General features: G+C 43.0%; 2 protein-coding genes across 8 annotated transcripts; one reads left to right on the top strand and one right to left on the bottom strand.

Moving 5' to 3' along the window:
- The first annotated feature begins 327 nt into the window (after positions 1–327).
- Positions 328–7210, top strand: LOC101755708 (transcription initiation factor TFIID subunit 4b). Of its 3 annotated transcripts, none has more exons than XM_012846432.2 (13): positions 328–738; positions 1060–1562; positions 2605–2700; positions 2853–3530; positions 4372–4481; positions 4581–4671; positions 5212–5347; positions 5438–5493; positions 5560–5616; positions 5700–5843; positions 6261–6326; positions 6405–6663; positions 6777–7210. In XM_012846432.2, exons 2-13 carry the CDS (start codon positions 1086–1088, stop codon positions 6935–6937), a joined length of 2331 nt encoding a protein of 776 aa, XP_012701886.1. In that variant the 5' UTR covers positions 328–738; positions 1060–1085; the 3' UTR covers positions 6938–7210. The 3 variants fall into 3 exon arrangements, with proteins under 3 accessions (XP_012701886.1, XP_004970353.2, XP_012701887.1); XM_004970296.3 differs by having other exon boundaries at positions 329–738; positions 4584–4671; positions 6777–7187; XM_012846433.3 differs by lacking the exon at positions 328–738 and adding an exon at positions 753–875 and having other exon boundaries at positions 6777–7187.
- A 1134-nt stretch (positions 7211–8344) lies between these two features.
- Positions 8345–12527, bottom strand: LOC101754227 (PTI1-like tyrosine-protein kinase 3). Of its 5 annotated transcripts, none has more exons than XM_022826604.1 (8): positions 12162–12527; positions 11518–11648; positions 10278–10510; positions 9978–10104; positions 9577–9850; positions 9089–9221; positions 8797–8883; positions 8345–8721 (listed from the first exon to the last, which is right to left on the bottom strand). In XM_022826604.1, the coding sequence occupies exons 2-8, from the start codon at positions 11603–11605 to the stop codon at positions 8554–8556; spliced, it is 1110 nt and encodes a 369-aa protein (XP_022682339.1). In that variant the 5' UTR covers positions 11606–11648; positions 12162–12527; the 3' UTR covers positions 8345–8553. The 5 variants fall into 5 exon arrangements, with proteins under 5 accessions (XP_022682339.1, XP_022682341.1, XP_022682340.1 ...); XM_022826606.1 differs by having other exon boundaries at positions 11518–11642; XM_022826605.1 differs by having other exon boundaries at positions 11518–11642; positions 12271–12527.
- Positions 12528–13192: the final 665 nt, after the last annotated feature.

Genomic DNA, 13192 nt, shown 5'->3' with positions numbered 1-13192 from the left:
ATGGATTAATTAGGCTTAATAAATTCGTCTCGCGAAATAGCATAGGGGTTCTGCAATTAGTTTTATAATTAGCTCATATTTAGTCTTCTAATTAGTATCGAACATCCGATGTGACACTACTAAGGTTTAACATCTGGTATCAAACGCTCCTTAGTGTCCAACCACAGTCCACAGCTCCCAGTCTGTCACGCAGGACCAGCGCTCGCCGACGCCCCGCGCGGCTGCGCACGCCGTCCCCGCCGCCCAGCGCAGCGCGCCCCTGTGCAAGCCAAGATTTTTTTTAAAGAAAAAAACTCGGGGCCCGTTTGGAAGCCCGAAACCCACGGGGCACGGGCCGGGAGCGGTTTCCCATAGACTCGCTTACGACGCCGCCTTGACCTCAGCTTGCGAGTTGCGACGCGACACGCCGCGTCGCCGCCGTCTCCGCCATCGCCTCCCTCCCCCCACAGTACAGCGGCACCCCCTCCCCAAGGACGGAACCAGCCGGCGCCACCCAACACCCCCCAGTCCGCCGTCCCACTCCGCCCCGGTACCCCGTCGGCGAGGCCCCAGCTCGTCGGATTCGCCTCATCTCGCCGGAGCCGCCCCCGTCTCGCTGGCGTAGCGCCTCGCTCTACGCCATCTCGAGGGGGTCCTCACACCGCCGGAGCCCCCGCACCGTGGAATCTGCTCCCCTCGCCGCCGGACCGCACGTCCTCGCTGGTCGGCTGGCGCTCTCCGCGCCGCCGGATCTTTGAGGTGTGGGTTTACTGCTACCTTTTGCGATGGCCGCTTCTACTGCTAGTAAAGTTGTTCAGTGTACTGCTACTGCTGTTGATTGGAGTTTGGCTGAGCCCATTGAGCTGCTAATGTTAGTTGCTCCTTGTAGTTAGTTGGTGAGCTACTAGATAATTTCTATCCTTGTTTCTGCATGGGGATTTTTTTAGCAAAAGCAACACCAGAATTTTTGTTTTATTTGTAGCTTCATGTTTATAAAAATTTGTGCAACTGATAGCTTTTCACTAATGTGTTGTTACCACCTGTTTTCGGTGATAATAAAATTCTGCGATTCTACACCAGTTACTTTGGGCCAGGATAGCATTGCCATGTCAGAAGCTACAGATGGTCAGCTGCAAGCAACAGAGCAGGAAGTAAGCGTCCATGCAAGTCAGCAAGCAGGGCAACAGAATGTGAATTCAACAGATCAATTCTCCAAACCAGAACCGGTAACTGAAGGTTCAAAAAATGAACAACCTGTCGAAGTAGAGCAACAGAATCCACAGCTACACCAATCACAGCCAGAAAGCCGACTGCAACAGGCTGAAACAAATAGCTTCCAGTTAGCTGAGAAAGAAGCAGGGTATTTTGGTCAGCAGAGTGTTGCAGGTTCCAAAGTTGATGTAGCTCAGCCCTCAGTGGTTCAGCAGAATGCAAAGCAAATTGTCAGTCAGCAAGCACCATCTGGTGCCCAGGATACAAGGAAAGGGCCATCTATACCATTTAATATGTTAATTCCGATACTGCAAGCACATCTTGACAGAGACAAAGATATGCAGCTTCAAACTGTATGGGCAAAACTTAGGGTGCGTTTTTATCCCTACCCCTCTGTTATTAGTTGCCATGGTCCATGGTGACACCTATTTTTATCCTGCTGTTGCTAAATCGTGTCATCTTAGAATAAATGTAGTCAAGCAATATTAGTTTTGGCAATTGATATGGAAAATAATATGTACATAATGTTATATATAAGGTGGTCCAAGTAGTATACTTGAGAGCATGTCAATGTTTTATTCTTCATATTACCGACATCATTCCACATATTTCTGAAGTATGCCCTCGTTGCTAAGCTAGTGTAGAAAGAAAGACATAATGGATACTATTGCTTCATCATTACGAAAGGAAAGTGCTGACAAGCACATTAATTCAAGTACTGCATTTCCTTAGCTACATGTGTCACCAAAACAAGGTGAATACATGATGAGGAAAAGCAAATGCCTTTTCCTCCTGTCGGATTTAGTGACCGGCAGTCCACCTAGGGGGTGCCCAGGTGGTAGATTTGTAGGCGGGGGAGATTGCAAGACCAAGAACTCGAATGGTAACATAGGGGCGCTAGGTTTAGACATGTTCAGGCCTCCGTAGGGTAATACCCTACGTCCTGTGTTCTGGTGGATTGTATTGCCGGTATGGTATGCGGAGAGTTGAAATGCCCTCGGGAGGCATCCTTGGCCGTCTTATATAGGCTGACGACCTAGGGTTACAATCGGATAGGATCTAATCCTAGTCGGTTGTTACATGGAAAGCAATCTGAGTCGGTTTACGACAAGTATCCCGTGATATCCGGGCAGAATCCGTTCGCCCGGCCTTCGGACTTGTGCTCCACGTATCTTTATGCCTTGGCCCGCACGGCATGGTCGGGCGGGCCCACTTGTTAGGGCCGACCAGTATCCTGGTCGGTGGGGACCCGTGGGTATCCTTATCCCTCACCTCCTTTCCTCTAGTCTGTTCTGATGTGGAGGTAGCAGATAAAACAACAGTGACAAAGGCTCAAAGAACACACTTAGCACCAAGTGTTTGCACCAGTACTGCTAAATGAACTAACACAGCTGTATTGTTCTATGTTTGTAGCGTAATGAAGTCCACAAAGATGATTTCTTAAGAGTCATCAGGAATATTGTTGGGGATCAAATGCTCAAGCAGGCAGCCCATAAAGTTTTTCTACAGGTGAATGAATTGCATTGACTTAATTACTTCCTTTTGTTTCCTTGACAAATGACTACTCATCAAGTTGGTAGCTGCTATAAATCAGAATGTTTGATTCAATTCTATGATGAATATTTCATGTGTTATTTGTTTTATTTGAACATTTTCAACAGATGCAAGCCCAGGCACAAAGAAATAACCAGGCAAATCCAAGTCAGCATTCTTTATTCTCTCAAGCGTCGACACAGCAGATGCCTTCCAGTGGTTCAGCACAGTTACATGATCAGAAAGTCCGTCCACCTGGACCATCCAACCAGGGTCAGAAAAACCAGGTGTCGTCTTCACCTCAGGCTTTCGCACCACCATCAGGAACTCATCCGCAAACTAGCGTACAGTATCTTCCTCATGATAACCCCAACCAAAATCCTGACACAAAGGGAACAAATGCTATACCAAATCAACCACCTAGAATGAACTCAGCAATTTCATTGCAAACAAAGAACAAACAGCATCAACCCACACAATTCCAGCAGGCCTCACAGCAAATATATGGAGCAAGTAATCCCGGTGCCCAGGTTTACCCTCAGTCAATCACTGGTTCTCTTAGACCACCAAATCCAGTTCCGGAAACACAGCCATCCATGCATGCTCATGGAATGCCTCCTGCAAAAGTTGCCCCTCCTCCTACTCATCCAATGATGCAGCACAATGCAGTTGCATGGCAAATGCATCAAAACAAGGAATTGAAAACCAATACTCCCCCTCCAAACGCTAATGCGAAGCAAAATTCTGAGTCTGCTGGCAAAGCCCGCACGGTTGGCGCAGGAAATTCTTCAGCTAAAGGAAAGCAGGTGAATTCACCTCATCATCATTTAACATCTTTTTGACATGGCACGAGCTAATTACATCTAGATGCCAATATGGTTCAGTTACTTTAAATATGAACTTTGAATAATGTGAGACATCAAGTAATTATCATTTATGCAATTTGTATTATATACTCCATATTTTTCTCTCACTAGAATTTCCATTTAGTGACACAATATGCAGAAATAGTGACTCAAAATGTATGTTTGCTAGATCACTGGTTATTATTCGAATATAAGTTTGTGCATTGTCTCACCTAGGATACCCAGCACTTTGATTTATTAGCATATTTGGCATAATCAAGTTTTGAAATATTTAAATTTAGGATATAGGACCCATTGTAGTGTCCTGGAGTCAAGCTTTGTTACTATTCTTAATTCAGACAAATACCAACCCCAGACCACCATTATTTGGTCATTTGCCAACATTTATTTTTGCAGTAGCTACAAATGAGAGGCTTAGTAATAGCAAATGAACCCCTGCAGAATCATTCGATATGTAGTCATATCATATATATAATATTCCAGTATTTAGTTCTGTTGTCAGCCAAACTCCCTGCTATGAGTTCCATTTGCCTCATTACAGCCTTCATCCAGATGGAGTAAGTCCAAATGCATTTTTATTTTTGAACATTTAATAAGTTAGAAAGAGTGTCGGACATGAAATGCTAGTAGGACTATTTCCCCACTGTGTGACCACCTTTGTTTCCTTTTTTATGTAGAACTACATATTTTTGCATGTCTTTCATACTTCATGACAACTATGCAATTGTTTGATGCCTGTTTGCACACATTTTGTTTATTGATCATCTTTCTGTCTTGTCAGGCACCCCCTAACTCATCTACACCGAATGCTAGTGGAGGTGCAAAGAGTAACAAGAAATCGGGTGGGCAGAAGAAATCATCGGAAGCAGCAGGCTCTACGCAGCCTTCAAGGTTTTTTTTTCTATAAAAAATATTAACTGAAGTCTAAATGTACTATACTGCACTATTTACATTTTGTGGATAGGTCTAAGCATAATTCTCTTTTGTCAGCAGTAAAAAGCAGAAGACATCCGGAGCCTTCCAGGAACAAAGCATTGATCAACTTAATGATGTCACTGCTGTTAGTGGTGTTAATATTAGGGTATGCCCATCTCTGGTTAATGTTAATATTAGGATACGTTTCCATGCAGAAATAACATTCTTCCTGGTATACATTGACCTCTATTTGTAAAAATTTGTGGTTGCACTCTTCACATCTGCTACATAACCATGATGTAGCAAATGATGTTAGATTTACTTGCTAAATTATATATTAGTTTCTTTCATGCTGTAGAGTACCAAAAGGACAAGCACTACATCATCTTTAGTCTTTACCATAGGGATGAATTAGGTATTAAATTTCCCATGAGTGTATTTTTACATTTTATAGCATCAGTGTACTCAACTTGGGATTGCTTATGCTATGTCAGTTGGACCACAAGAATGTTCCAAAATAATCTTTTAAAATTCTTGCATACGAGACATCTTATGTCTTGTCTATCTTCAAAATGTTACAACCCACACACCATCTCCTGCATTCTCTGAGCTTTCAGCTCAGTACATCTTGTGTGCTGTTTGCGTCAAATTTGTGCACCCTTTTAATCTGCTGTTTGCATTTTGCTGATTCCTTCTTTCTTGACAGGAGGAGGAAGAACAGCTACTCTCTGCCCCAAAGGAAGAGAGCCTTGCCTCACAAGAAGCACGAAGAATTGCACAGGAAGAAGAAGAAAAACTTTTCCTACGGAAGGGCCCACTCCTGAAGAAACTTACAGAAATCGGTTAGTTTCTTTGAACTTCTTGTCAAAACTCTGAAACCATCCTATATAAATTTTAATGGCAACATTAACAGATAACATGTTTTTTGACAGCTCGGAAATGCAATCTGAAGAATGTTAATCTTGACGTTGAACATTGTTTATCAATGGTGAGTTACAGTTACGAATTTCATGAAGAATTTTGCAATACCTATATAATTTCGACTCTTCCGTAGTGTGTGGAGGAGCGACTGCGAAGATTCATAAGTACTCTCATACGAGTCTCAAAACAGGTTTGTTTTGTTTTTTGTTCCAAAGCACCCGATAATGGCATAGTTTGCTACATTGTGATACTAACAGTTCTTATTTCTGTTAGAGAATCGACACTGAAAAGACTGGGCATCGACTAGTTATTACTTCAGATGTTGGCCGTCAAATTTTGCAAATGAACCAGAAAGCTAAGGAAGAGTGGGATAAAAAACAAGCAGAAGAAGCTGACAAGAACAAGAAGCAGAATGAGGTATTTCATAAACCCCATTTGATTTTGAGTAGTGTAAATTTGCTTAGAACTTAAATATCATAGTAGTTGATTAGTTTACAAGTCTTAAACGCGTAACTATACACTGTTGGAAACTTGGAATTACACGCATTCATCAATTTCATTTGTATTTCAAGGTTTTCCTATGCAAAGGTTTAGTGATTCTGCATTTTCTAAATTTGGTTTCAGTTTCGGTATCTTTTTCTTGCCTATACTTGACAAAGCTTGTTTGAATATAAATCTGCCCTGAGTTACTACCTGAAGCTTGTGTGTTATGGCACACTACTCTCGAGTCTCCACTATGTGTTTGTTAAGTTTCTGGGCGTTTTCTTCATTATGTGATCATGGTGAACTCAAGTATAAGATGATCAATTTGGTTAACTAAATCCTTTCTTGTAGGCTGATGGCAATGGCACTGCAGAATTGGAAAAAGAAAAAGAGGAAAGTCGCCCAAAGAATGCGAAGGTAACTTTACTGAATTACTGCTGTGATTTCTCAGCTGTGACTGTTCTTCATTTCCTTGACATCATTAACCCCTCACAGCCCAACAAGGAAGAAGACGATAAGATGAGAACGAATGCGGCGAACGTTGCTGCTCGGCAAGCAGTTGGAGGAAGTGATATGCTCTCAAAGTGGCAGCTGATGGCTGAACAAGCCAGGCAGAAGCGAGAAGGCCTTGATGTGGCTGCTGCTTCGCAGCCAGGTAGAGGACCAGGTCCCAGGCCATTATCCAAATTCGGAAAAGGTCTTGGCGAAAACCAGGAAGGTGCAAAGAGGAGCCATTCTTCAGCGTTCGGAACTGGTAAAGCAGTAATATCATTGGCATGACCTCGCATCATCCTTTTTTTTGTAGATCCATGACGCATCATTGCAGAATGTTTTAACTCATGATATGCACGATAATGTTCGTTTCAGGCATGAAAAGACCTGGCAGGACACCATTTGCAGGACCTCAACGAACGATAACTGTGAAAGATGTGATCTGTGCCCTGGAGAGGGAACCTCAGATGACGAAATCACGGCTCATCTACCTGCTGCACGAGCGATTGCCCGGAGGAGATTCTACTGCAGATTAGGTCATAGTCCTATTTTATTGTGGTACTAGCCCATGCATGGTATTTAACAGCTTAGAAGCATAACCCGTTGCGCCTTCCACACAATGTGGTTTAGACTTGGAGTGGAGTGGCACTGTATATTGGTGGCAAATCTGTAACACATAAAGGCGTCGAATTGCCAGCCACAAAGGCTTCTGTAGAGAAATTGCAGTGTAAGATAAGAGGTGCTCTGGCATTTGCTTAATCTGTAACCAGTGGGTTGATTGTCATATGCTGTCCTTGTGCCTCCCATGTGATGATTCGGGCCCTTTGCTCTCGTACATACGACTTCTACACGAAGTGAAAGATTCTGGTAGAGTGGACATGTGCTTATGCTCGGCACAGAATAATTCGAAAGTATTTTTAAAAAAAATTCTTTGCAAGGAATTGTCCAAATTATAATGATTCAATTGAGTACCGAATAGTTACAGCTTCATGTAATGTCTAGAAATCTGTAGCTCGTGCTCATGCATGCCATCTCTCTCTTCGGTCACACAGACAGAGTCCGGCGAACGCAGTTACACTTACACAGAGTAGTAGCGACTGGTCGTGCTCGCCGGCGATGGACGTGGAGGAGCTCCTGAACCTGAAGATGATACGGGAGCTGGAGGGGGCCCATGTGGAGCTCAAGCGGGAGGTGTCCGAGCTCCTGACGCCGACGACGGAGCGCCAACCCGACTCCTCGTTGCGCCGACGACGTCGCGGGCGCCGCGCCGGGAGCTCAGGCGGGAGGTGTGTCGTCCAAGCAGCAGCTCCCGCCGCCGCCGGAGCTCAGGCGGGAGTGCGGGACTCCTTTGTATTGTCAGGATTCGGGAACTCTCAAATTCCCGTCTGGATCTTGCTGATCCTGACATGTATGATGACGATGGTACCATGATCGGCCTCTCTGTCTCTCAGAAGATACACGGAGACATTGCAGGAGATAATTGACCTTTCGACGATCTCAGGATTATTATTACCCAATGAATTAATTTCTGTGTATATAGGGAAATTGCCGCTTGGAAATTCAATGAAGTGATGCTGTTAATATAAAGTTGCCCCATTCTGATCACTTATGAGATAAATAATTCGCTTCGGCTTATCAGCCACCGAACAATATTTTTCTCTTACAATAAATCAGCCGTTTCAACTTTTCAGCCGGCTTATAAGTCCAGCCGAACACTCCCTAACTTTATTAGTACTTCGTGAGGTTTAGTGTACACACGCAAGAGGGAGGGAGGGAGGGAGAGACATTATTGATTTTATTCGACTGAAGTGGCTCTGTAATTAACAAAAAGGTTTAAGCTTAAAACATGATGAGATGGCTAGGTGACAACTCACGAGCTGGTTACAACAGGCCCAGCCAAACTTATACACTAGACCCTGCCTGAAGAACACAACAAACAGAAGGATGAAACATACAAATGCATAAATTAACCGCAGCAGTTTTCAAGCATTATGAAGTACATGTGTTCAAAAATCATTGCATTACTCCTATTCTTCCCTTCATCTACAGTAAGCACACATTATTCAGATGTATGAAAGACAATAATTCATAAAAATGGCATACCGAGAAACAAATGCTACTTCTTTACATGAATGCTTAATTGAACATGTTGTCAGGCATCTGAAGGTGTATCAGTAGCAGCAGCAGCCTGATATGGTGCATTTGCAAGAAGGGGTGACAATGCCTTGACTACAATGCTCATGCTTGGTCTGAACTCAGATTCGTATTGAACGCAGAGAGCTGCCACTGCCGCAAGCTGCATCGACAGCAAAGAAAACAACTGCTGATAGCTTTGTATTTCGGATATTAGGTTGTATAGCAAGAGCACACATGGAAGGAGAGTGGAAGACCATACCTTAGCAACTCCCTTTGGAGGGTACTCTCCATTTAATCTTGGATCAATACATTGTTTCACCTTGTCCTCACCGAGCCTTGGTGTTGCCTGAGTTGACGATGGAACAACCACCATGATAAAATTAGAGTGCTAACAAAACAACATAAAGTTTGGAACATTCATTCATCTTGTAAACTTTTTCTAGATTATAATCTAGAAGTCTAAATACCTTGTTGACTTTTCAGGGATGATAACAAAAACTATGAATTTTTCAGGAGACTGTAAATTACAGTGTGAAAAAGTTAATGCATACCCAAGTAACAAGACTCTGCTGGCCTCTTGGCATTGTATGATCTACAGGTTTCCTTCCAGTTAGAAGCTCTAAAAGGACAACTCCAAAACTATAAACGTCACTTTTTTGAGTCAGCTGGCCAGTCATAGCATACCTGCATCGAATAAGACACCTCTTATATTATAAAATCATGCGGATAACTTTTTCTAATTAAAGGTCATCTGGTTCTGTTCATATCAGATCTAAGTATGTAAAAACTAAAAACTTCAGTTCTCTGTTCATTTGTAGCAGTTTTATGCATACATTACAGTCTTGTTTAGTTATATTAGAAGCCTATTTTCGCTTTGCTATTTTCTAGTTGCAACACAGTCAAAAGATCATTAGATGCTTCTTACTATATATGACGATATAGCTAAATACTAATGGAAAATTATATGGGAGCATAATCCTCAATACATTGTGCAAAAATTTTGAACAAAGTGCAACTGATATCTGAGTCAGATAATTACTCTGGAGCATGATATCCAAAAGTTCCAAGGACACGGGTAGAATGTAGGCGAGCAGCCATATCTGGAGATTGGCTTGAAAGATTGAAGTCTGCAATTTTAGCCTTGTAGTCCTCAAATAAAAGAACATTGCTAGACCGTATGTCTCGATGGACTATGGACGGTTGGACCTTCTCATGAAGGTACTCAAGACCTTTTGCAGCATCAACAGCAATTCTGACTCTTTGCATCCAGTCGAGAGCAGGACCAGGCTGCGCACCTGCAACACCTTTTCTTCCTATTGAAAGAAAAGCCAGAAGTGAAAAAAAAAGGCTTACACGCTGTCATACATGAATTCTTTTATCCCTGGGTTCATGGCGAGAATTTTGTTAAAAGACTGATTAGCGAAGTGGCTAGATGGATACCATGCAAAATATCATGTAGGGAGCCCATTGTAGCGAATTCATAAGCCAACAGACGTTGATCTCCTTCAATACAATAACCAAGCATGTCCACAAAATTTTCATGTTTTAATCTTGAAACAACGGAGACCTACATCCAAAGGATAGGAGAAGGGGAATAAATAAATTGTTCAATAACAAGCATACATAATAATTAAAACAGTCTCGCAAAAAAATAATTTGCAAACCAACTTTATTGCAGTTAATAAGAGTGGAAGAGTTTAATACATTTAAGTATTTGCAGTATTGGGGTCTGCACAATACCTGTGCTAGAAATTCATTGTCGGGCTCGGGGTCCGCTGAAGCATCAAGCTTCTTCACAGCTGCATGCTTTCCATTTTCCAGAACAGCATAATATACTCTTCCATATGACCCCTCACCAACCAAAGTCTTTGACCCAAAATCATCTGTCTTTTCTTTCAGTTCATCAAATAACAATGCAGGTACTTCAATGGAAGGTGGTTTAGCAGGATCACTGTTTGAAGTAAGACCGTTTCCTGAAAGGTGTATGTTGAATATGCTTATGATCTCAGCAGCAGAAGCATGGAATGCAGAAAAATAATTCGCAGAACAATCATTGGTATACCACGTAGCCCCTTCTTGAATGAATAGCATGAAGCGATGAATAAAGTGTTAAAAAACAACTAGTTAGAAGGTAACTGAACCACCTAAAAGTTCAATCAGCATGAAAGTCTAACTAATTAGTGTCCTCATCTGTACCAAACATGCTACCTGAAAAACCTTGCGTAAGCTAAAATTTATCTGAATTTGCCATCGAGAACATGGTGTGGTTACTGGTTACATTCATAATTGTCGGTACAAGCCTTATATTTTACAGACTTAAGTTGTCCAGCGAGAAGGGCAAGGTCACCTAAGTGGTAAATACTGCTGTGCAGTCAATTCTACTTGGGTCTACTTTCTTGATAGAAGGATTTTGTATCGTTGGAACATCACGCGCAGATGCTAACGCTGGCCTGATAAGCAACTAACATAGCAGTAGGAGGACTCTACTCGGTTCGCCTTTTCAAATAAAAATTTCAGGTGGGTTTTGTGCCTCACCCTTACCATTGAGCTCTAGAAAAACGTAGCATCCTCAAAATCATTAATATTTCTGAAAAAAATATTGTATACAGCTAGCTTGCTGACCCAGGCCTGCACTAGTATTACTTTAGACTTCAGGTTGTGAACAGCAAGGTTCAAGTGCAGTTGCATAGGTCAACAATATAATGCATACATATCAAAATGTATCCAACATATCCATAGCTGTCGAGTGTTGGGAGGTGAGATACTATATCATATAAGATTGTTTTTTTTCATCAAAATAAAAACAAAGTGTTGACAAGTTATGTTCAGATATGTTCAACTAGTTTTATCAAGCACTAGGGCGCAATGCCACAATTATGTCTTGTGCTTTCAATTACAGGCTGAAATTTGCATTCTAAGTACCTAATCTGCTGTAGGATGATAAAGTAACACAGGTAGACATCAGAAACAAGAGACGTACCACTTGTTCTATCCGGACTGCTTGTAAATCCATTTTCATTTTCAAGATATGGTGTGTCGAAATGAGTGCAGCAAAACCACCGGCGCATAGTGACCTGTTGAACTCTTCCTGCTCTTCTTTCTTATCTATTCCTTCATTAAAAAAAAGTAAGGTAAGCATATTTGATGAAATAAATACCAATAAGTTTCATAAGTTGCGTAGGTGAGGATCCTCCCCCCAGAAATTGTTCAGGAAAAAAAATAAAGTTTCATAAGTTCCATGCACGGGCCATTTCACCAAAAAGGTTAATCTTTGGGAAACCTTCAACAGATACAAACAAATGGTAACACTAAACCAAGGAATACCTTCCACTAGCCATTCAGACTTCAGTTAGAGACATGGAGTACTTGTAAACCATACAGAAGGCAAAGCAGGAAGCATGGAACTGTTTTTCATCCTATGATCAACCAACAGAGACCTCTTCAAACAACAGTAGCAATTTGCAGAAAGCAACAACATACATTGATACCCTGACATCACCAGTGTGCACGGGACATCCAAGAGGACAACAAATGACCGAGCAAACAAACCCGAATTCGACAAATAACAAGCCGGACAAAACCAACGGACGGAATGCAGGCGGCAGGGGCGCATTTCCATCTCACCTCAAACCGCAACACGCCCACGAAGCTCGCTCGCAAACTGAGAAATCGATGGCACCCTCCCACTGGAATCCCAGAATCGCCCAAAGCCGAGGAGGAACGGAGCCCTCACCTGCTGCGCCGGGAGGCAATGGAGGCTGGCGGGCTCGGATCGGTGGATGTTCTTGGCTGGCGGCTCCTCAGCGAAAGGCAAGGATGAAGAAGCAGAGGGGTGGTGGCTGCGACTGAGCTGGGGGCAGAGGGCAGAGGCAGATGAAATGATTTCTCGCCGTTCGCGCGGGGCGGCGGAGTCGCCTTTCCGGCTGCAGCCTGCCTGTCGGGCCTTCCGCGCGCCCTGCTTTCCAGCTCGCCGCGGTTTTCTAATGCGTTTGGTGATCATTATTGGCCGATGGATCGATGGATTGATTGCGTCCGGCACCTGTTATGTTCTGTTCTGGAGGATTTGGTCGCGCTGGTCCTTGGCACTTTGGTCGATTGATTGAACTGATCGCCGCCGGCATAAACAAAGCTTAAAATTGAAGTGTTGAAACAAACTGTTATGTTCTTGGTTGACAGGTGATAGCAGAGTAGCGAGGAGTCGCTTTCGTCCATGGAAAACGGAGCTAACGTCCGGCACGTTCCAACGGAAAGCTGCGAAAGCAGCAGCAGGGGCAGGCCCAAGGAAATCTCAAACACGGGCCCGGTCCGTCTCGATTTTCGGCCCACGGGCCTAAGCGGAATCCACTCATCGCCATATATACCGTTACCGTACATAATTCTTCGAGAGGAAGCATATGTTCACTCCTGCCTCCGGCTCTTTTTTTTTAACCAACGGTCATGCAGTCGGTAAGTGGCAGCCTTCAAATCAGTAAAATTAAGGAGTCGAGAAGGTTAATTAGGAGGGCGCACGTGCTCGTGAAAACAAAACGAAGATAAATAAAAATAAAAGTAGCACAAAGACACATCTACACGTTTGCGAGAACACGTATTCCATTAATCTTTCTTTTACAAAATTACAAAATACATGACTCGATAGTTTTGTCTTCTCTTACCTT

The sequence above is a fragment of the Setaria italica genome, chromosome V (assembly GCF_000263155.2).
Source record: "Setaria italica strain Yugu1 chromosome V, Setaria_italica_v2.0, whole genome shotgun sequence".
Lineage (NCBI taxonomy): Eukaryota > Viridiplantae > Streptophyta > Magnoliopsida > Poales > Poaceae > Setaria > Setaria italica.
Note: the sequence above shows the minus strand (reverse complement) of the source record. Positions and strands in the feature narration are given on the sequence as shown.